The following is a 24474-nucleotide window of genomic DNA, read 5'->3' as shown; positions in this document are numbered from 1 at the left end:
AAAGTGACTTCTTCTTCTTGCTGCTCTTCCTATAGGGTGAATTGTTTGTAGCTGAACAATATACAAGTAACTTCTTCTAGCTGATCTCTCTACAGGGTGGTTTGTTTGTAGCTGAATTCTGTGCAGGTGATTTGTTTGCAGCTGAGCTCTTTACAGAATGGTTTCTTTGTAGCTGAACTCTCTACAAGGTAACTTCTTCTAACTGATCTTTCTACGGGGCAATTTTTTTGTGGCTGAATTTTCTACAGGGTGATATCTTTGCAGCTGAACTCTCTACATGGAGGATTCTTTGTAACTGAACTCTCTACAAGGTAATTTCTTCTAGCTGATCTCTCTACATGGAGATTTGTTGGTAGCTGAACAATCGACAGGTGATTTATTTGCAGCTGAACTCTCTACATGATGGTTTCTTTGTAGCTGAACTCTCCACAAGGTAACTTCTTCTAGCTGATCTTTCTACAGGGTGATTTGTTGTAGTTGAACTCTCTACAAGGAAACTTCTTCTAGCTGATCTCTCTACAGGGAGATTTGTTTGTAGCTGAACTCTATACAGGTGATTTGTTTGCAGCTGAACTCTCTACATGATGGTTCTTTGTAGCTGAACTCTCTACAAGGTGGCTTCTTCTAGCTGACCATTCTACAGGGAGATTTGTTTGCAGCTGAACTCTCTACATGATGGTTCTTTGTAGCTAAACTCTCTACAAGGTGGCTTCTTCTAGCTGACCTTTCTACAGGGAGATTTGTTTGTAGCTGAACTCTCTACAATTGATTTGTTTGCAGCTGAACTCTCTACATGATGGTTCTTTGTAGCTGAACTCTCTACAAGGTGGCTTCTTCTAGCTGACCTTTCTACAGGGAGATTTGTTTATAGCTGAACTCTCTACAAGTGATTTGTTTGCAGCTGAACTCTCTACATGATGGTTCTTTGTAGCTGAACTCTCTACAAGGTGACTTCTTCTAGCTGACCTTTCTACAGGGAGATTTGTTTATAGCTGAACTCTCTACAAGTGATTTGTTTGCATCTGAACTCTCTACATGATGGTTCTTTGTAGCTGAACTCTCTACAAGGTGGCTTCTTCTAGCTGACCTTTCTACAGGGAGATTTGTTTGTAGCTGAATTCTCTACAAGTGATTTGTTTGCAGCTGAACTCTCTACATGATGGTTCCTTGTAGCTGAACTCTCTACAAGGTGACTTCTTCTAGCTGACCTTTCTACAGGGAGATTTGTTTGTAGCTGAACTCTCTACAAGTGATTTGTTTGCAGCTGAACTCTCTACATGATGGTTTCTTTATAGCTGAACTCTCTACAAGGTAACTTCTTCTAGCTGATCTCTCTACAGAGAAATTTGTTTGTAGCTGAACTCTCTACAGGTGATTTGTTTGCAGCTGAACTCTCTACATGATGGTTTCTTTGTAGCTGAACTCTCCACAAGGTAACTTCATCTAGCTGATCTTTCTACAAGGTGATTTGTTTGTAGCTGAACTCTCTACAAGAAACTTCTTCTAGCTGATCTCTCTACAGGGAGATTTGTTTGTACCTGAACTCTCTACAGGTGATTTGTTTGCAGCTGAACTCTCTACAAGATGGTTTCTTTGTAGCTGAACTGTCTATAAAGTAACTTTTTATAGCTGATCTCTCTACAGAGAGATTTGTTTGTAGCTGAACTCTCTACAGGTGATTTGTTTGCAGCTGAACTCTCTACATGATGGTTTCTTTGTAGCTGAACTCTCTACCAGGTGACATCTTCTAGCTGACCTTTCTACAGGGAAATTTGTTTGTAGCTGAACTCTCTACAGGTGATTTGTTTGCAGCTGAACTCTCTACAAGGTAACTTCTTCTAGCTGATCTCTCTACAGGGAGATTTGTTTGTAGCTGAACTCTCTACAGGTGATTTGTTTGAAGCTGAACTCTCTACATGATGGTTTCTTTGTAGCTAAACTCTCCACAAGGTAACATCTTCTAACTGAACTTTCTACAGGGAGATTTGTTTGTAGCTGAACGAAACTTCTTCTAGCTGATCTCTCTACAGGGAGATTTGTTTGTAGCTGAACTCTCTACAGGTGATTTGTTTGCAGCTGAACTCTCTATATGATGGTTCTTTGTAGCTGAACTCTCTACAAGGAAACTTCTTCTAGCTGATCTCTCTACAAGGAGATTTGTGTGTAGCTGAACTCTCTACAGGTGATTTGTTTGCAGCTGAACTCTCTACATGATGGTTTCTTTGTAGCTGAACTCTCTACAAGGTAACTTCTTCTAGCTGATCTCTCTACAGAGAGATTTGTTTGTAGCTGAACTCTATACAGGAGATTTGTTTGCAGCTGAACTCTTTACATGATGGTTTCTTTGTAGCTGAACTCTCTACAAGGTAACTTCTTCTAGCTGATCTCTATACAGGGAGATTTATTTGTAGCTGAACTCTCTACAAGGTAATTTCTTCTAACTGATCTCTCTACACGGAGATTTGTTTGTAGCTGAACTCTATACAGGAGATTTGTTTGCAGCTGAACTCTTTACATGATGGTTTCTTTATAGCTGAACTCTCTACAAGGTAACTTCTTCTAGCTGATCTCTATACAGGGAGATTTATTTGTAGCTGACCTCTCTACAGGGTGATTTTTTTTTGTAACTGAACTTTCTACATACAAAGTGACTTGTTCTAGCTGGTCTCTCTACAGGATGACTTGTTTCTAGCTGATCTCTCTGCAGTGTGACTTGTTTCTAGCTGAACTCTACCGGGTGATCTGTTCGTAGCTGAACTCTCTACAGGATGATTTGTTTACAGCTGAACTATCTACATGGTGGTTTCTTTGCAGCTGGATTCTCTACAAGGTGACTTCTTCTAGTTGAACTCTCTATAGGGTGATCTTCTCGTAGCTGAACTCTCTGCAGGGTGATTTGTTTGCAGCTGAACTTTCTACATGATGGTTTGTTCATAACTGAACACTCTACAAGGTAACCTCTTCTAGCTTATCTCTTTACAGGATAACTTGTTTCTAGCTGAACTCTCTATATGGTGATTTGTTGGTAGCTAAACTCTCTACAATTCAATTTGTTTGCAGCTGAACTCTATACATGGTGGTTTCTTTGTAGCTGAACTCTCTACAAGGTAGCTTCTTCTAGCTGATCTCTCTACAGGGTGACTTGTTTCTAGCTGATCTCTCTACAGGGTGATTTGTTTGTAGCTGAACTCTGTACATGGTAGTTTCTTTGTAGCTGAACTCTCTACAAGGTAACTTCTTCTAGTTGATCTCTCTACAGGATGACTTGTTCTAGCTGAACTCTCGACAGGATGATCTGTTCATAGCTGAATTCTCTACATGGTAGTTTCTTTGTAGCTAAACTCTTTACAAGGTGACTTCTTCTAGCTGATCTCTCTATAGGGTGATTTGTTTGTAGCTGAACTATCTGCAGGGTGATTTGAACTCTCTACAAGGTGATGTTTTCTAGTTGATCTCTCTATTCAGTCTGGATGACTTGTTTCTAGCTGAACTCTCTACAGTGTGATCTGTTAAGTTTCTACTTGATCTCTCTATAGAGTTATATCTTGTTTGTATAGCTGAACTCTTTTACATGGTGGTTTTTTGATTGGTTGCTGAACTCTCTCTCCACGGCGACTTGTTTGTACTACAGAGTGACTTGTTTGTAGCTGAACTCTCTACAGAGTGACTTACTTGTAGCTGAACATTACATAAAGTAACTTGTTTGTAGCTGATCTAGATGAACTCTCTACTAGGTAGCTTTTTTTGTAGCTGAACCCTTTACGCATGGACTTGTTTGTAGCTGAATTCTCTACAGAGTGACTTGTTGTAGCTGAACTCTCTACAAGGTGACTTGTTTATAGTTGAATTCTCTTCAGTGTGACTTATAATGTTATGAATCTCTACAGCAACATATTTATAGCTGAACTCTCTACAGGATGACTTGCTTGTAGCTGAATTGTCTATAAGATTAACTGTTTGTAGCTGAACTCCGTACAGAATAACTACAATGCCAAAGAAATTCTATAATGGAGAAGTTATAAACGTAGCTGAAAGCTTTATTAGGGTGACTGTTCTATTAGAGTATCTCGATCTCGCATATGCTACATGTAGTTGGCTTTGGAATCATAACTCAGTGGTTTGTAATCCGATTCTTCTGTACTACTGCAAGGACTTTCTATGATAATTATTCCAGCTACATACCGATTTTCAGCACACTGTTCTAAGCGGTTTGGCTGGTAGGCGTGAAAACTAATAGTTTTTTTATTCATAAAAGTCGATCGCGTAATTGTGACATAGGTTGGGTTTTGTGTCATATCTCGATGGCCTTTAACTGGATTCCTTTCAAACCACAAAAAGGCACTCCTACCATAGTTACTCCATCTACATAGCAATTTTCAGCTCATTCCTTCAAGCGGTTTACCCTGTGGGCGTGACAGACCTTCGACCTTATTTTACGCAGATAATCAATCATAACTCCGTGAATGTTCATCGGATTCCTACCAAACTTGGTACTGAGATTCGCCTTAATGAGCCCTTTAAGTGTGCCACATTTCAGCCCGATCCAAGCACGCATTCATGTTTTATTGCGGATTTTGCAAAGTGTGCGAAAAAAAGAAGAAGTAGAAGAAGAAAAAAACGAAGAAAAAAAAACCCAAACTTTGGCCACTCATATATCGGAAATGGCTGGAGCGATTTTCTTCAAATTTGGTATGTGGACTCCCCTATCTCGCCAGTATTTCTGTAGCAACTTTGGTTTTAATAGGATAAGGAATCACAGAGCTACAAAGGTGTGAAAATCGCGTTTACTTTCTTCCTGTAAATATACTCATGGTGTGGCGCGCCAGCTACTTGTGCCGCACGATACACTACCGTGTGTCTTGATCTAATCCAAAACAGCCCATTTGTAAAAAAAGTGTGCGGCCCTCAAAAAGGCTATGGTGAAAAAAAGATGTGAAATCCAAGGTGGCGGCCAAAAAATGGCTGTGATGGTAGGTTAATGGTAAAAATTTTAATAACGACAATTCAGGTGAATTTTTGTGCCACTTCACAAAATTCACCTGAACTGTCGTTATTAAAATTTTTACCATTAACCTACCATCACAGCCATTTTTTGGCCGCCACCTTGGATTTCACATCTTTTTTCACCATAGCCTTTTTGAGGGCCGCACACTTTTTTTACAGCTTGGCTGTTTTGGATTAGATTTCACTTCTTTTTGTATTTGTATACCCCAAAGCCGGCCTATGGCCGGCTTTGGGACTTTTTTAACCTAGCTTTTTTTCTTTACAACAGGAAGAAGAAAAGATGAAGTAGATGTACTTTAAATATTTTATCAGTATATGTACAGATTATCTATAATACATATGTGACTGAATTTTGGAAAATCACCCTGATGGGCGCGCGTGAAATAATTAGAAATTTCATGTTTAATGGGTTACTAATAAGAGCAGGGCACAGTTTTAAAAATATTTCAAGAATTGTCCTGTAATTTAAGGTATTGAGAGTGGGTTACAACCATTAACAAGTAGATTTGCACTATAATGTTAGCTAATTTAACATTAAATATTTTAGGTGTCAAATGCGCCCACATGGGTGATTTTCCAAAACTTCGTCACATACATTGATCACAGAAATCTCCATGGTGGTTTCTTTATAACTGAACACTCTACAAGGTGACTTCTTCTAGATGTTCTCTCTACTGGGTGAATTGTTTGTAGCTGAACGATCTACAAGGTAACTTCTTCTAACTGATCTTTCTACAGGGCAATTTGTTTTTGGCTGAAATTTCTACAGGGTGATTTCTTTGCAGCTGAACTCTGTATATGGTGGTTTTTTTGTAACTGAACTCTCTACAAGGTAATTTCTTCTAGCTGATGTCTCTACAGGGAGATTTGTTTGTAACTGAATAATCTACAAGGTAACTTCTTCTAGCTGATCTCTCTACAGGGTGATTTGTTCGTAGCTGAATTCTGTACAGGTGATTTGTTTGCAGCTGAGCTCTTTACAAAATGGTTTCTTTGTAGCTGAATTCTCTACAAGGTAACTTCTCTAGCTGATGTCTCTACAAGGTCACTAGTTTGTAGCTGAACTCTCTACAAGGTAACTTCTTCTAGCTGATCTTTCTACAGGGTGATTTGTTTGTAGCTGAACTCTCTACAAGGTAACTTCTTCTAGCTGATCTCTCTACAGGGAGATTTGTTTGTAGCTGAACTCTCTACAAGGTAACTTCTTCTAACTGATCTTTCTACAGGGAGATTTGTTTGTAGCTGAACTCTCTACAGGTGATTTGTTTGCAGCTGAACTATCTAGATGATGGTTTCTTTGTAGCTGAACTCTCTACAAGGTAATTTCTTCTAGCTGAACTCTCTACATGGTGGTTTCTTTGTAGCTGAACTCTATACAAGATAACTTCTTCTAACTGATCTTTCTACAGGGCAATTTGTTTGTGGCAGAATTTTCTACAGGGTGATTTCTTTGCAGCTGAACTCTCTACATGGTGGTTTCTTCTAGCCGATCTCTCTACAGGGTGATTTGTTTGTAGCTGAATTCTATACAGGTGATTTGTTTGCAGCTGAGCTCTTTATAGAATGGTTTCTTTGTAGCTGAACTCTCTACAAGGTAACTTCTTCTAACTGAATTCTCTACAGGGAGATTTGTTTGCAGCTGAACTATCTTCATGATGGTTTCTTTGTAGCTGAACTCTCTACAAAGTAACCTCTTTATTTATTTATTAATATTTTACAGCACAAGTGCTGAAGGTCTGTAGGACACCTGGTCCTACCTCCTGCTCAATGACTTTAGCTACTTAAGGTGTGTTTGAAAAGTTGGAGAAAGGAGAAAAAATGCATGACTGGACCTGGGTAGCCTTGAACCTGCAGCCATCCGATTTACGCTCGAACACTTACAGGAGTCTACCAGGTGCTCAGGATGTTTTCTCCATGTTATTTTCATGTAACTATATCCATAGGAATTAGGAATTCTAGAGAGTAACTCATTATCTCAAAGTATCCCAAGTAGAACCAAATGGACACTAGTATATTTATTAATGCTTTACAGCACAAGTGCTGAAGGTCTGTAGGACACCTGGTCCTACAGCCTGCTCAAAGACTTTAGCTACTTAAGGTGTGTTTGAAAAGTTCTAGCTGAACTCCCTACATGGTGGTTTCTTTGTAGCTGAACTCTCTACAAGGTGACTTCTTCTAGCTGATCTTTCTACAGGGTGATTTGTTTGTAGCTGATTTTTCTACAGGGTGATTTGTTTGCAGCTGAACTCTCTATATGGTGGTTTCTTTGTAGCTGAACTCTCTTCATGATGGTTTCTTTGTAGCTGAACTCTCTACAAGGTAACTTCTTCTAGCTGAACTCCCTACATGGTGGTTTCTTTGTAGCTGAACTCTCTACAAGGTGACTTCTTCTAACTGATCTTTCTACAGGGTGATTTGTTTGTAGCTGAATTCTGTACAGGTGATTTGTTTGCAGCTGAGCTCTTTACAGAATGGTTTCTTTGTAGCTGAGCTCTCTACAAGGTAATTTCTTCTAGCTGATGTCTCCACAAGGTCACTAGTTTGTAGCTGAACTTTCTACATGGTGGTTTCTTTGTAACTGAACTCTCTACAAGGTAACTTCTTCTAGCTGATCTTTCTACAGGGTGATTTGTTTGTGGCTGAACTCTCTACAAGGAAACTTCTTCTAGCTGATCTCTCTACAGGGAGATTGGTTTGTAGCTGAACTCTCTACAGGTGATTTGTTTGCAGCTGATCTCTCCACATGATGGTTTCTTTGTAGTTGAACTCTCTACAAGGTAACTTCTTCTAGCTGATCTCTCTACAGGGTGATTTGTTTGTAGCTGAATTCTGTACAGGTGATTTGTTTGCAGCTGAGCTCTTTACAGAATGGTTTCTATGTAGCTGAACTCTTTACAAGGTAACTTCTTCTAGCTGATGTCTCTACAAGGTCACTAGTTTGTAAACGAATTCTCTACATGGTGGTTTCTTTGTAACTGAACACTCTACAAGGAAACTTCTCCTAGCTGATCTCTCTACAGGGAGATTTGTTTGTAGCTGAATTCTCTACAGGTGATTTGTTTGCAGCTGAACTCTCCACATGATGGTTTCTTTGTAGCTGAACTCTCTACAAGGTAACTTCTTCTAGCTGATCTCTCTACAGGGTGATTTGTTTGTAGCTGAACTATCAACAAGGTAACTTCTTCTAGCTGATGTCTTTACAGGGTCACTAGTTTGTAAATGAATTTTCTACATGGTGGTTTCTTTGTAACTGAACTCTCTACGAGGTAACTTCTTCTAGCTGATCTTTCTATGACTTGTTTGTAGTGGAATTCTGTACAGGTGATTTTTTTGCTGCTGAGCTCTTTACAGAATGGTTTCTTTGTAGCTGAACTCTTTACAAGGTAACTTCTTCTAGCAGATGTCTCTACAGGGTCACTAGTTTGTAAACGAATTCTCTAACTGGTGGTTTCTTTGTAACTGAACTCACTACAAGAAAACTTCTCCTAGCTGATCTCTCTACAGGGAGATTTCTTTGTAGCTGAACTCTCTACAGGTGATTCGTTTGCAGCTAAACTCTCTACATGATGGTTTCTTTGTAGCTGAACTCTCTACAAGTTAACTTCTTCTAGCTGATCTCTCTACAGGGTGATTTGTTTGTAGCTGAACTCTCTACTTTGTGGTTTCTTTGTAGCTGAACTCTACAAGGTGATTTCTTCTAGCTGAATTATCTCTTTCTTTAGTTGCATGAATTCCCTACAAGGTAACTTCTTCTAGCTGATCTCTCTACAGGGTGAATTGTTTGTGGCTGATCTCTCTACAGGGTGACTTGTTTGTAGCTTATCTCTATACAGGTTATTTGTTTCTAGCTGATCTCTTGAATTCTCTTCGGGTGACTGCTCTATTAGGATGACTGCTCTATTAGGATGACTGCTCTATTAGGATGACTGCTCTATTAGGATGACTGCTCTATTAGAGTATCTCGATCTCGCACTTGCTACACCAAGTTGGATTTCGTGTTATAACTCCGCGGCTCTAAGTCTGATTCTTCTACACCATTGAAGAGCCTTTCTAAGATGATAACTCCATCTGTACAGCGATTTTCAAAGCATTACCCCAAGCTGTTTACCTGGTAGGCGTGGAAAGCAGTCGTTTTTTATTAGCTAATCTCGATTGCATAATTGTTACACACTGTTGGTTTTTTCGTTGTATCTTCCTGGTTTTTAGCTCGATTTCTTTCAAACCACAAAAGGTTTGAGGTTCAATAGTTAACCTAATCACCCACCGATTTTCAGCTTCTTCCCATACGCGGTTTACCCTGTAGGCGTGACAACATATTGGTGTTATTTTTCGTGAATAATCGATCATAACTCTTTTCCTGTTAATCGTATTCTAGCCAAATTTGGTACAGAGATGCGCCTTTATACCCCCCTTCATTGTGCCAAATTTCAAGGCAATCAGATATTGCGTTCGTGTTTTATAGCAGTTTTTGTAAGTGTGCGAAAAGAGGAAGAAAATTAAGAAGAAAAAATAACAAAGAAACTAAGCCAATTTTTGAAGTCGCATATCTTGGGAACGCTTGAAGCGATTTCGCTCTAATTTGGAATGTGGAGTGCTGAAGGTGGAGGGAGTGTCCACAGCAAAAATCGTCTTGTTTCATCAAGGCAGCACAGAGCTACGGAGGTGCGAAAATTGCGTTTTCTTTCTTCCTGTCAATATACTCACGGGTGTTACGCGCCGGCTTCTTGGGCCACACGACACACTACCGTGTGTCTTCATCCTGGGGATAAATACTCTCATTCTCTCATTCACATGCGTTGACTGTTCTATTAGAGTGTTTGAATGTTCTATTAGAGAATCTTGATCTTATTGATGATACATGTATTAAGGTGGCACTGAACCGATTAAGTTCAGCTGCACAAAACAATTTGTTTTAACCCACGCGCTTAATGAGCAATTTTAGAGTGACCCAAACCTTGATAGTATACAACTTAATCTACACCTTAAAAGCTGTTGTGATAGCCTGTGATACTTTAGTTTAGCATACAAAGTTTTGTGAAATAACACGCTTTCGTTTTTCGCCTATGACACTCTCAAAGTTTAACCCGATTTTTAAAATAACTGGGCCAATGAACAACCTAGCACTAAGCCACTTAGATTCCAACCATTTCTCACCTTGTAGAACAATTCTACGCTTTCCTTTTCACTGATAACAACATGGAAAGCAGTGAAAACTCACACCTGTGGGATACAACATTGGCTAACAATTCCATCAAACCAGAATCGCAAAAAATTGAAGCGTACTATTGTAGAGTATCGCTTACCCAATGCCAATACCAAATTTAGATAGTCTGTGGTACATAATTTTGAAGTTATTTAACGACAAAGGAGACAGTGTGGCTAATCAGGGCGCGGTCCGTATAACAGTAATCTCACGATGGCAGCTGGTGCCATTCGCTAGTGAATTAACCTGAACTGTGATAAGCTAATAGTTTTAAAGCGTGATTAACATAAGTTGTATCAACAAAAGTAGCTGGGCGGTCTGACAGAGCTTGTTCTGTTAGTCCACTGAGATGTTTCACTGTGGTCTATAAATTTCCGCATTTGTTCGCACATTACCACAAACATGCTGTAAATTAACTTTGTGCGGCTGCCCTTAATCGGTTCAGTGCCACATTAACCTCACTCTTACTGCAGATCTGCAGAGATTAACTATTCTCAATGTCCAGACATTCAGCTATCTCACTCAACACTTACTTTACTGCTCATCAGAGCTTCCATTGTAGCTATTGTCTTCAATAATCATATCACATTTTATTCACAATCAGACGGTGTGACACGTTAGACAATACCAAATTCAATGATTGAAGCTGCTTTGCCATGCTTTTGGCACTAGTTGGCAAGTGACTCCATGCATCCCATAATACTCAAACCCACAATGAAAAGCTTTCATTCTATCAAGTGTAAACTTGTAGCAAGACTGTTAGTGTAGTGCATTGTTTCTACTTGTTGTGAGGAGTCATTTCACCATCCAAAACAGGTTAGCTCTTGACTTTGTGACTGTTACAGCAGAAGTTATACTTATTGTGGTGGAAATTTACCTATTATGCTGCAGTTACAGTATGCTCTATTATGCCAGCATCATGCTTGATACTTTTCATTCCCTATTATGCCTAAAATTATTCCGGTATAACCGACATAAGCCTATTGGCAGTATTGGTGATGTACTACCAAGCTCAAAAGTGCCCTCAGTATGACCCAAACTGCTTCCAACAGGTTGCTATGAAATTTTAAAAAGAAATTAATCAGTGAAATTTTCTATTGACTGAGTACTGTAACTGCCTGCATGATAGCATACATGTACTGTAACATGTACCTCAATATCTAATATTACACACAGGCTTGATTTTTCACTGTTATACATCGCTTCAGCCTAACAGGTACTGTATAATAGGGATAATGAAGGTTTGGGTTTATCTGACTAAATATGTTTTCCTAAAACTAGCATCACAATTCCTTCATGGCATCTTGGCAGTACTGGATAGGTATAACCAAGCCCAAAATTGCCCTCAGTAAAACCTGAAATGCTTCTATTGACTGACTGATCACTTCAGACAAGAGTAACTCGATAATGGCTAAGGCTATGGGATGTCTATTATCACTGTTTGACGTCGCTTCAGTCCAACAAGTGCCTTTTGACATATCGCAGTACATACAAAGCATGCTTCATTGACTTACCTGTGTCCTCCTTTGTGACCCATATCTTCAGGTGTACAGGTGACCTCCTTGTTTCACTATTTTTTTATTTCTTTGATCTCTAAGTTTTACTTACACTTATACACATATTGTACTTTGCGTGGGAGAATCAAAGTGCTGCATTTTCCATGCAGTACCAATTAGCAACAAGACTGTACAGTAGCAATTAGCAACATAACTGTACTGTATTAGTCATACAGTACGGTTCTGCACATAATTGGGCAAATACAGTAAAGTTATATGGATAAATTGGGCAAATACAGCAGATTTGGGCAAATACAGCACAGTTACGCAAAGCAGTTATGTAAGGAATGCTAAGAAAGCAACCCTACTCAGACAGCATGAATGATAATGTGTGTGACTTTGTAACTTTATCGGTAATTGTAGATAGACTAATCCTACAAGTTGGTTTTACAACTAGAGATAGGTTTACATACTTATACTCGGATTACCAAAAATTAGGCACACTATGAGCGAAAAGACCGGAAAGTACAATCTACCACTTAAAGTACCGCCTATACTTGTGTGTACAAAAAAATACAGCACTTTCGGATGTCTCAAAGTAAATACAACACTTGGCTTCCCCTTGTGCAGTATTAGCCTCTCAACATGCCCCCTAGTGTTGTATTTTCTATACACATTCGTAACATAACACACTTCAAATAGTAAACAAGTTGACCAAGCCTGGACAATTATCACATTACTTTCATAGGACCACAGCAATGCTTATTAATTAAGCAATTCAACAATTTTAACACTAACACTTAACACAATGCCGTGATGTAAACAATAGTGGAGAGTTAACACAAAAGCCAAATTAATAAAAAAGCCATTAAAGACACTAGTCATAGACTTAATGTTTGACCTTTCTATGCAGCTGCAAAACAGAGGTCTCAACCTAGGTACTGTACAAGCATCCAGCAGTTAGCCCTTCACGCTTTTGTCCTTGGAAGCTGGAATCAGTTAAAACTAGCATCACTACACTTTGTGCAGTATTACAGGGACAAGTCTATAAATAGCAGATAGGCCTTTTAGGTACTTAACATCAGCCTCACACTATGCAGCCATTATTAGTTTAATACAATAAACCATGCTCTTTAAAAATAGCACTTGGGAATGGTCTTAAGCTCAATATAACACTTGTGTTTTAACTAATACAAATACTGCTAGTCCATTGCGGGTATTTTCTTGGAGAAATCGCTGAAAAGTTTACCTGTGTGGAAGTTTAATGCAGACCTCATTTAGCTTTCACTTCATACATGTCGGCTGTTACTACTACTTAACAGTTTTGCTCATATGGGTTACAGAAAACATAGGTAGATAATAATAATTATAGTCTTGCATGACCAGACTGCATTTTTCTTCCTTTTTTGATTGATGGCTTTCCACTGACCATCACTGAAAAAAAAGTAGCCTGGTCATGCAAGACCAAGGTAGACACAAATACATGTGAAAACAATTTCAGGGGCACACCCACAGCCAGCCAATTGGGCATGTACCTATTTAACATAACCTGCTATACAGCTACACATACCTGCAATGATTTCATCTTCTCTTCATACTGCAACTTCATTAAATAAACAGTTTTCTGTGATTTTTCTAGTTGATCAATTAATTTTTGTTTAATGTTGATCTCAGATGACAAAGTAGCCAAGTCACTCTGCAAACTAATCTTATCATCATCACTGTTATTCTCATCATTATCACCGACATCTTCATCTGAACTGAATACTATCAACAACATCACATTTTATGACAAGTTGAGGGAGATTCTTTGTATCTATACATACATACATACCTACTGTGTGAACATACAGCATATTCATGGATAAATACAGTATGCATGTATACTTGAGTTTCTTGTTAGCTAAGGTATTCGAGTTATCCAGTGAAAATTTTGTAACAATAGATTCTATGTGTTATAGTTTTATATCAAACATGCTAGCAAAAATGTTTAACCCATTAACGGCCATTGCCGCCATATGGTGGCATGGCATCAAAACTCACTCACAGAATAAACTTTAGCCTCACTATCACTTGTAAAACGTTTCACATAGCAAGATGTGCTAGTGAAACGAACAGCGAATTACACGTAAATAGGCGAATTACCTGTAAATAGGCAAATTACCTGTAAATCGTTGTTTGAGTTTAAAACTAGTAGTTGATAGCAAAGAAAGTGTAATACAGTAGCGGACAAAAAAAAGTTCCAATTCCGTTTGCATTTCGTCCCGTTTAGCGTTTAAACGCTTAGAAGAAAACGCTAACAAAATGCTTGCAGGGTGCTAAAACGCTAGGGAAAAAGCTTGAGGAACGCTAAGTATAATACTAGCAAAGAGAAATTAAACCTGTAAAACTACAGCAAAGTTCAGTAAGTGGTGAGTATTATTTTGATTGTTGTTATTAATCAGCTAGTCTAAACTCCATTGCATTGCAAATGCATGGTGAGACTTGTGCACAAATACAGTATAACTATTGCTTACCCATGTGTGTGTCTATTTCTTTTTATCCAGCTAGATTAGATAACCACTTCTTACTTGGTCACCATCAAGGCGCCACCACAGCTGACTGGCTGAGGCCATGGCTAGCCACTGACATCGACGAATACGATAAAAGCAGACATTAAAGTCTTTATATTTTATGTACAAATACCTGTTATTTGTATATAATTCCTCTTGCGTAACTCAGCTCGATATCATAAACACTTTGTTACTCAGCTGCAATACCGTGTAAACCCCCCACCCAGCTGCCATTCCATTTAATGTACCTTGCTGTAACTTTGTGGTTAGAATGCATGTACTTCCCTTTAACAGTCCAGGTTAGTTTTATATTAAGTATACAGTAGCTGCGAAGTGTTTACATGGCCTAGACTGAGCAGTAACTATATTGAAAAAATTTCGCTTGGTACGATAAAAGTGCGAAGAAATAGCTTGCTAATAATACACATGGAATACAGCATAATATATTTTGTTATATGCTTGTACACTGTGTGCGTGTTGGATTTCTAGCATCATCAATGGCCTTAGCTTCTGTAGAGCCGCTTTTCCCTGTATGTCCGGTCTTCGGCGGCAGTCCCGGGGCAGTCCCCACTGAAATGAACTATTCTCGAAGAGTCTACTATTAAGAATGTATGTGAAGGCACATGAAATATAGTCAGACATTAATGCTTACCTGGTAGCGAAATGATTTACTTGGTAGCAAAACGCTTACAAAACAAAAACGGTTAGGTAGCATTTAAACGCTAAATGGAACGGGAACTTTTTTTTGTCCGCTACTATACATTGATGGAGACAGGTAAAGTAGACAGTCAGCTGCTTTATCCCAGATGTGGCATGGCAGACACAAGTGCAGATACGCATGTGCAGCAGCAAAAATGGGACAAATCATGAAGAAACCAGCTGTGGAATGGATTGAACTAAACTGTATAGAATAGTTCATTGAAGTGTAATACACCTTTCTAAACAGTTAGTTGAGATTCCGTTGCTTGTTCAGGATGTATCTACCAAAGTTTAGACTTTGTTATTTGATAACTTCATTGCAGTTAATGTTATGTAAACAAAAATATCATAATTGACCTCCTTAGTTTATAGCAAGTATTTAGATATATGGTTACTAAGTACTTCTGTGTATTGGATGGTTAGTATGATGCAATTTGGCAATTCGGCCAGTGGTCTCTGAGAATTTGGCAATGAATGGGTTATCAAGCAACTACGTATTTACTGAGTTCAGTATATTATAGTACAGTCAGTACAACCACATAAATGTGTACACTAAATCAATAAATTACCATCTTCCACTGCAGTATCTTCACTGATCTCAAACTCAGAACTATTATCCTCTAAATTTGAGGATTCACCAATCTCCATAGAAAAACACACCGTTTCTGCTTCTGATGATCCCGACCTACACAAAAAAACCATACAGTCAACCCTAAAACATAGGTGGTATATAAAATTACTGAATTTTTAAAGTATATATATATATGTTATAATGAAAAATATTTCCACAATACAAATTTCATTCCAATCACTCAGTTCTTTAGCTAAATAGCAGTTTTTCACCATATTTCGGATCAAGGTACACTACATGTTTTTTTTTTACAAATGGAGCTCTCTAAAAAGACTCATGTAAGCCAAAACAATTTCACCATGGTAACATGGTTATGAACATTAATAATCTGACAACAGATATGACTCACAATATGCGCTTACAAGTATTTTGTAATGATGTCTGGAGAACATTCATACTTTCAAAACTTCTAGCCCTGTGGCTTTTCAAAGATACACCTTTTCATATACTGGTTGTTTTGGTTTAAGATACACGGTAGTGTGTCGTGAAGCCCAAGAATCCGATGCGCAACACCCGTGAGTGTATCGAAAGGAAGAATGAAATCGCAATTTTCACACCTCCGTAGCTCTGTGCTGCCTTGATGAAACAAGACGATTTTTGCTATGGACAAGCCCTCCAACTTCAGTACTCCACATTCCAAATTTAAACGAAATCGCTTCAAGCGTTCCTGAGATATGCAACTTCAAAAATTGGTTACTTTCTTCGTTTTCTTACTAATTATTTTTCTTCCTCTTTTCACACACTTACAAAAACTGCTATAAAACGCGAACACCATATCCGATTGCCTTGAAATTTTGCACACAGAAGGGGGTATAAAGGCACATCATAAAAGCTGAAAATCGTTGGGTAAATAGGTTAATTATTGAACCGCAAACATTTTGTGGTTTGAAAGAAATCGAGCTAAAAACCAGGAATATACAACGAAAAAACCAACAGTGTGTAATAATCATGCAATCGTGATTAGCTAATAAAAAACGACTACTTACCACGCCTACCAGATAAACCGCTTGGGTTAATGCTTTGAAAATCGCTGTACAGATGGAGTAATCATCTTAGAAAGGCTCTTCAACGGTGTAGAAGAATCAGACTTAAAGCCACGGAGTTATAACACGAAATCCAACTCGGTGTAGCTAGTGCAAGATCGAGATACTCTAATAGAGGAGTCATCCTAATAGAGCAGTTACCCTGAAGAGAATTCAAGAGATCAACTAGAAACAAGTAACCTGTATAAAGATCAGCTACAAACAAATAACCCTGTAGAGAGTTCAGCTACAAACAATTCACCATGTAGAGAGGTCAGCTAGAAGAAGTTACCTTGTAGGGAGTTCAACTACGGAAAGAGATAGTTCAGTTAGAAGAAGTCACCTCGTAGAGAGTTCAGCTAAAAAGAAACCACCATGCAGAGAGTCCGAAGTTTCCTTGTAGTGAGTTCAGCTACAAACAAATCACCCTATAGAGAGATCAGCTAGAAGAAGTCACCTTGTAAAGAGTTTAGCTACAAAGAAACTACCATGTAGAGAATTCAGCTATGAACAGATCATTATGTCGAGAGTTCAGCTAGAAACAAGTCATCCTGTAGAGAGATCAACTAGAAGAAGTTACCTTGTAGAGAGTTCAGCTACAAAGAAACAACCATGTAGAAAGTTCAACTGCAAACAAATCAAACTGTACAGAGTTCAGCTACAAACAAATCACCCTGTAGAGAGATCAGCTAGAAACAAGTCACCCTGTAGAGAAATCAACTAGAAGAAGTTACCTTGTAGAGAGTTCAGCTGCAACAAACCATCATGTAGAGACTTCAGCTGCAAACAAATCACCCTGTAGAGAGTTCAGCTACGAAAGGATCACCCTGCAGAGAGTTCAGCTAGAAACAAGTCACCCTGTAGAGAGATCAGCTAGAAGAAGCTACCTTGTAGAGAGTTCAGCTACAAAGAAACCACCATGTAGAGAGTTCAGCTGCAAACAAATTGAATTGTAGAGAGTTTAGCTACCAACAAATCACCATGTAGAGAGTTCAGCTAGAAACAAGTTATCCTGTAAAGAGATAAGCTAGAAGAGGTTACCTTGTAGAGTGTTCAGTTATGAACAAACCATCATGTAGAAAGTTCAGCTGCAAACGAATCACCCTGCAGAGAGTTCAGCTACGAGAAGATCACCCTATAGAGAGTTCAGCTAGAAGAAGTCACCTTGTAGAGAATTCAGCTGCAAACAAACTACCATGTAGATAGTTCAGCTGTAAACAAATCATCCTGTAGAGAGTTCAGCTACGAACAGATCACCCGGTAGAGTTCAGCTAGAAACAAGTCACCCTGCAGAGAGATCAGCTAGAAACCAGTCATCCTGTAGAAAAGACCAGCTAGAACAAGTCACTTTGTATGTAGAAGTTCAGCTACAAAAAAAAATCACCCTGTAGAGAGGTTAGCTACAAACAAATCTCCCTGTATAGAGATCAGCTAGAAGAAGTTACCTTGTAGAGAGTTCAGCTGTAAACAAATCACCTGTAGAGAGTTCAGCTACAAACTAGTGACCTTGTAGAGACATCAGTTACCTTGTAGAGACATCAGTTACCTTGTAGAGAGTTCAGCTACAAAGAAACCATCATGTAGAGAGTTCAGCTACAAACTAGTGACCTTGTAGAGACATAAGTTACCTTGTAGAGACATCAGTTACCTTGTAGAGAGTTCAGCTACAAAGAAACCATTATGTAGAGAGTTCAGCTACAAACAAATCTCCCTGTAGAAAGGTCAGCTAGAAGAAGTCACCTTGTAGAGAGTTCAGCTACAAAGAACCATCATGTAGAGAGTTCAGCTGCAAACAAATCACCTGTAGAGAGTTAAGCTACAAACAAATCTCCCTGTAGAGAGATCAGCAACAAGAAGTTTCGTTCAGCTACAAACAAATCACCCTGTAGAAAGATCAGCTAGAAGATGTTACCTTGTGGAGAGTTCAGCTACAAAGAAACCATCATGTAGAGAGTTCAGCTTCAAACAAATCACCTGTAGAAAGTTCAGCTACAAACAAATCTATCTGTAGAGAGATCAGCTAGAAGAAATTACCTTGTAGAGAGTTCCGCTACAAAGAAACCATCATGTAGAGAGTTCAGCTGCAAACAAATCACCTGTATAGAGTTGAGCTACAAACAAATCTCCCTGTAGAGAGATCAGCTAGAAGAAGTTACCTTGTAGAGAGTTCAGCTACAAAGAAACCATCATGTAAAGAGTTCAGCTGCAAACAAATCACCTGTATAGAGTTCAGCTACAAACAAATCTATCTGTAGAGAGATCAGCTAGAAGAAGTTACCTTGTAGAGAGTTCAGCTACAAAGAAACCATCATGTAAAGAGTTCAGCTGCAAACAAATCACCTGTATAGAGTTCAGCTACAAACAAATCTCCCTGTAGAGAGATCAGCTAGAAGAAGTTACCTTGTAGAGAGTTCAGATACAAAGAAACCATCATGTAAAGAGTTCAGCTGCAAACAAATCACCTGTATAGAGTTCAGCTACAAATAAATCTCTCTGTAGAGAGATCAGCTAGAAGAAGTTACCTTGTAGAGAGTTCAGCTACAAAGAAACCATCATGTAAAGAGTTCAGCTACAAACAAATCTCCCTGTAGAGAGATCAGCTGACACTATCCACAAAGTGGCCACTAAGTGAGGATTTCTCTCTGTTACACACACACACGCACGCACGCACACACAAACTGATCTGATGTTGACATTAGAAGTGATACACTCAGACCTCACTTAGTTGTCACCTCTTTAATAAGACCACCTTGTTATTGTCATATCAGTAAGAACAGCAGCCCATAAACCTTGTAGCATTCATGGGCTGCTGGTAACAAGGTTCCTTGTATTATATTAAACAGAAGAAGTTAGAAGAAGTTACCTTGTGGAGAGTTCAGCTACAAAGAAACCATCATGTAGAGAGTTCAGCTGCAAACAAATCACCTGTATAGAGTTCAGCTACAAACAAATCTCTCTGTAGAGAGATCAGCTAGAAGAAGTTACCTTGTAGAGAGTTCAGCTACAAAGAAACCATCATGTAAAGAGTTCAGCTGCAAACAAATCACCTGTATAGAGTTCAGCTGCAAACAAATCTCTCTGTAGAAAGGTCAGCTAGAAGAAGTCACCTTGTAGAGAGTTCAGCTACAAAGAACCATCATGTAGAGAGTTAAGGTGCAAACAAATCACCTGTATAGAGTTCAGCTACAAACAAATCTCCCTGTAGAGAGATCAGCTAGAAGAAGTTTCCTTGTAGAGAGTTCAGCTACAAACAAATCACCTGTAGAGAGTTCAGCTACAAACAAATCTCCCTGTAGAGAGATCAGCTAGAAGAAATTACCTTGTAGAGAGTTCAGTTACAAAGAAACCACCATGTAGAGAGTTCAGCTGCAAAGAAATCACCCTGTAGAAAATTCAGCCACAAACAAATTGCCCTGTAGAAAGATAAGATAGAAGAAGTTACCTTGTAGAGAGTTCAGCTACAAAGAAACTATTCTGTAAAGAGCTCAGCTGCAAACAAATCACCTGCACAGAATTCAGCTACAAACAAACCACCCTGTAGAGAGATCAGCTAGAAGAAGTTACTTGTATATTGTTCAGCTACAAACAATTCACCCTATAGAGAGAGCAGCAAGAAGAAGTCACTTTGTAGAGTGTTCAGTTACAAAGAAAACACCATGGAGAGCTCTGTAATAAATTTATGTATTATATATATAATTTGTACATTTACTGAAATATTTAAAGTACATCTGCTTCATCTTTTCTTCTTCCTGTGGAAAAGAAAAAAAGACAGGTTAAAAAAGTCCCAAAGCCGGCCTATGGCCGGATAGGCCGGCTTTGGGGTATACAAATACAAAAAGAAGTGAAATCTAATCCAAAACAGCCAGCTGTAAAAAAAGTGTGCGACCCTCAAAAAGGCTATGGTGAAAAAAGATGTGAAATCCAAGGTGGCGGCCAAGAAATGGCTGTGATGGTAGGTTAATGGTAAAAATTTCAATAACGGCAATTTAGATGAATTTTTTGCCAAGACCAAGCGGAACAAAAATTCACCTGAATTGTTGTTATTAAAATTTTTACCATTAACCTACCATCACAGCCATTTCTTGGCCGCCACCTTGGATTTCACATCTTTTTTCACCATAGCCTTTTTGAGGGCCGCACACTTTTTTTACAGCTGGCTGTTTTGGATTGGATATTAAACTCTTTATAGTCCTACACGTATGCATTAAAAGTACCTTGTGCTCCATTTGTTCTTCTTTGGGGTTTGCACGAGTGCTGATTCTGTCATATCTTCAGAAGATGACTGTATGCCAAAAATTTACATATTCACCATTAAATAATTAAGCATACAACTCTATGATACATGTACCTTAGCAGCATTGGCTGCACACAATTAAGTGCAAACATGCATTCAAACTACAGTAACACACCAAAAACTTTCTATTAAGTTTGCTATCGACTGAGTGACTGACTTAGTTTCAGACAAGCTTATTTCAATCATTTCAATCATTTCAATGCCATAGGCTTGATTTACATAGTTACAAAAATATCTCTTCAGTCATTTGGTGTACCACAGGAGATATGGTGTTTGCATCATGGATTTACTTGTATCAAACAGTACGGTAGTACTGTGTAAGGAGGGATCGCATCAAAAGTGACACGGGCCGCCAAAAATACTGCCTTGAAACATCATCCTTGAGATACCTTATGCGACAAAACCACCTTTATGGAATAATACTATTCCATTTAACATAAAATATAGTATTAAAAACAAGAAAACATTTTCAGCTGGCCTGATATAGAATTTTTTTTAAATCACCAAAACTCGAAATTTGGCCTGCCTCACCCACAGTAACAAGCCTAGAGATAAAACAAAGCAACTCACAGCCACCATTTTACGCCACAATAACAAACTCACTGGTGGGATGTGCCTTTTAGGGTTCCGATGAGTGTGCTCCGTCTGCACCTTTTATCTTCAATAAGGTTGGTTGTCTTCTTCTTCAAACATCGAAACCATTTCGAGGCATTAATTATTCTGTATCAATACTTTTCCTGAGCAGCATACTAGTATTTAGACGCCACAGAATTGTTTCAGAAAGCACTTACACAGCTGAAAGAGGTACTGGACACCCAGCCATAAATTAAATGTAGTCTAGTGTTATACATGATACTTTAAGGCTGCTGGTACAGTAATCACTTTGACTTTTGCCAACGCCTGGACTGCGATTGAGGAAGAGATTTGTTATAGACGGACGATTATTTGATAGTTTGTTCCTTCGAACACATTAACTCAGCCACTTACCGGATAAAATCTGTGTGTGATTGGCTATTAAATACTCGAATGGATAGTTTGGCTGACGAGAAGATTTTATTAATTCATCCTGGTACTCGAGATAAAAAGGGCCTTTTCGTTCAAACAACTTCTGGCCTGAATCAATAGAACGAGCATACTTCAGACCGAAGGCCCACTCTGATTCAATACTAGCTACTCGTACTGAGACAGGTCATAGATCTGAGCACCACTGCTACTACGATCACAGATAAACTATGCACAGTATTACGGGCCTATGCACTTCCAATTTTGGCACAGCACGTACTTGAATAAGTTGTTCAGAAACTTGATAGCAATATAGTTTATAGCTATGTCACCTCATAGCTAAATTGTTCCTTGTATATAGTTGCTATGTGTGTGTGTGTTTCTTATTTACTACAGATAGCTATTATAGTATTGAGTTTACAAATGGAGTGTCATGCCCTCTAAAGAGAGGAAGAATCGGTCAAGGGATAGAATCTATTCACAAATCCATAAAGCTGATGGATCAACTGATAGGAAAGAATCTTTTCATAATTAATATCATAGTGATCTAAAACTTGGCCACCACAGGTCAGCAGCAAGTTCCAAATCCTCTTACCATAAGGATGTTAAAAAGAACAGGGAGGCCGCTGCTGTACGATCTATGATAAAGATGTTGAAAGAGTAGGGAGGCTGCTGCTGTAAGATCTAAAAGGTCTTATGATAAGGATGTTGAAAAAAGCAGGGAGTAAGATCTAAAAGGTATATGATAAGGATGTCAAGACTAGAAGACGATTTAAAAAATACAGTTGCGGACATATAATTGTTGTGTTTTATTTAGCATGCATGAAATGTATTTACTTGTGATTCTTTTCTATAGGTATGCATTGAGATTACCAAATGATGCTACTGTATGTCACTGCTGTTAATGAATCCCTTAAAGGACAAAAATACAAATGAATGTCTTGTTACAAAGTTCAATAACGTTTATAATGTAAACTAAAAACTCATCATCGATACTCAAATCTTTGCATGATCAAGATCCTGTTACTCCTCCTAGCTATAAACAGTATACAATAAAGTTTAATATCTTTCATACATAACCGTGGATTAGTACACTTATAGCTACATGAGGTTTAAAACCTTCACACAAGGTTAATGTATGGAGTGAACAGCACGCTACATCGCAGCCAGTGGTATAATATCCGATGGGGGGTATTAATTAAAGTATATGTAGAGCATTAATAAAAGTGCACAGTAACACAGTTTCGAGTGACAATTTCCCAGCCCCACCCTCCACCATGCTAACAATTGGGCTATCAATTATTATTTTACTGAGAATATCCTAATTTGAACTAGTGAGTGACACTCTTGGCATGCCAGCATAGATACATTTTTTGTATGTATGTATGTATGTATCACAATAAAATAAATGTATGCATGTATGTATGTATGTATCACTACCTTTCCAGACAAGTACACACTTATTTAATACTTCTTGTGAGTTTATTCACACAGCTATCTGAGGGCTATATCAGTCATGTACTAGTGCTGCTATTACCCACTGATGTACTGCTGCTACTACTGCTGCAACTATTGCCACTACAGCCTAGCATCAGCTCACTTTCCAGCTACCAAGGCTAAGGACATTCAATACTGTGGACTCCCACTGTCATGGATAAATGATGCATCCAAAGTAACAACCTACTGCGCCCACTGCTGTGGGCATACTGTATACACTGCTGTGGACAAATGCCATCATCATATTCCATTGTCAGCACAGATCTTTAAGCACAAACGTGCTTCCTTCAATTCATCTTAGATGCTTAGTTGCATCCGCTGCTTCAGCAGCATCTCCACATCTGATAGAGGGAGTGTGATAGTACAAGGTCTCAAGTAGGTGACTACCTGTAGGACATTTGGCCTAATTTGAAAGAATTTTTGGAAGGACACCTAAAAATATTCTTTCCTTCCCCTAGTATCTTGTCATTCAAGCACTTTCACTACTATTTGGCCACAGAAAAGGTATGCAAATTATGTGTAGCCATCGCAGTAGGGGCCTAGTACATTTACCAATCTACCTCCACAATCACCTGATTGTGCGAGAGTCAAGCCTGATAGTGCAGTCTCAACAGGACACAAATGGTGAGTGACATTATTAAAGCTAACTATATAGCTGAGCTAAAAAACTCAACTAACTAGTACTGTGCATATCTAAATTTTTGAATTAAAAAAATAAATAGGGATGCAACAAAAACCACTGAAACAAAGATTATTAAGTTACAATCGTGACATCAAATGATGTTGGCACCTCACCACAGTAGGGATCAGTGGTTGCATTGTTTGATTGGGATTTGATGTCACGATTGTAGTTTAACGATCCTTGCTTCAGTAGTTTTTGTACCATAGATCCCTACTTCATTTATAAATTCAAAGTTTTTTGATATACTAGTGTTTTTATAAACTAGTAGGAATCATTGCAATGCAAAGTACATAAACAAAGGAACAAGAGAGATCATTACATTGAGTGTGAATTTAATCCATCACACACAATGGTGTGTCGTATGGCCTAACAAAGCCAGTGCACCACAACAG

General features: G+C 38.5%; 1 protein-coding gene across 2 annotated transcripts in view; it reads right to left on the bottom strand.

The window, feature by feature from the left end:
* The window catches only part of LOC136250691 (kinesin-like protein KIF21A), a 465334-nt gene that overhangs the window by 208264 nt on the left and 232596 nt on the right, over window positions 1-24474 (bottom strand). For both annotated transcript variants that reach the window (XM_066042921.1, XM_066042922.1), the window contains exons 17-19: window positions 20822-20889; window positions 15524-15639; window positions 13274-13470 (exon numbers count right to left, since the gene is read on the bottom strand). In XM_066042921.1, coding sequence (XP_065898993.1) covers window positions 13274-13470; window positions 15524-15639; window positions 20822-20889 — 381 coding nt within the window. The remainder of the gene's footprint in view (window positions 1-13273; window positions 13471-15523; window positions 15640-20821; window positions 20890-24474) is intronic.

This window comes from Dysidea avara, chromosome 3, assembly GCF_963678975.1.
Source record: "Dysidea avara chromosome 3, odDysAvar1.4, whole genome shotgun sequence".
NCBI classification, from domain to species: domain Eukaryota; kingdom Metazoa; phylum Porifera; class Demospongiae; order Dictyoceratida; family Dysideidae; genus Dysidea; species Dysidea avara.
This window is presented reverse-complemented; position numbering and strand designations above follow the sequence as displayed.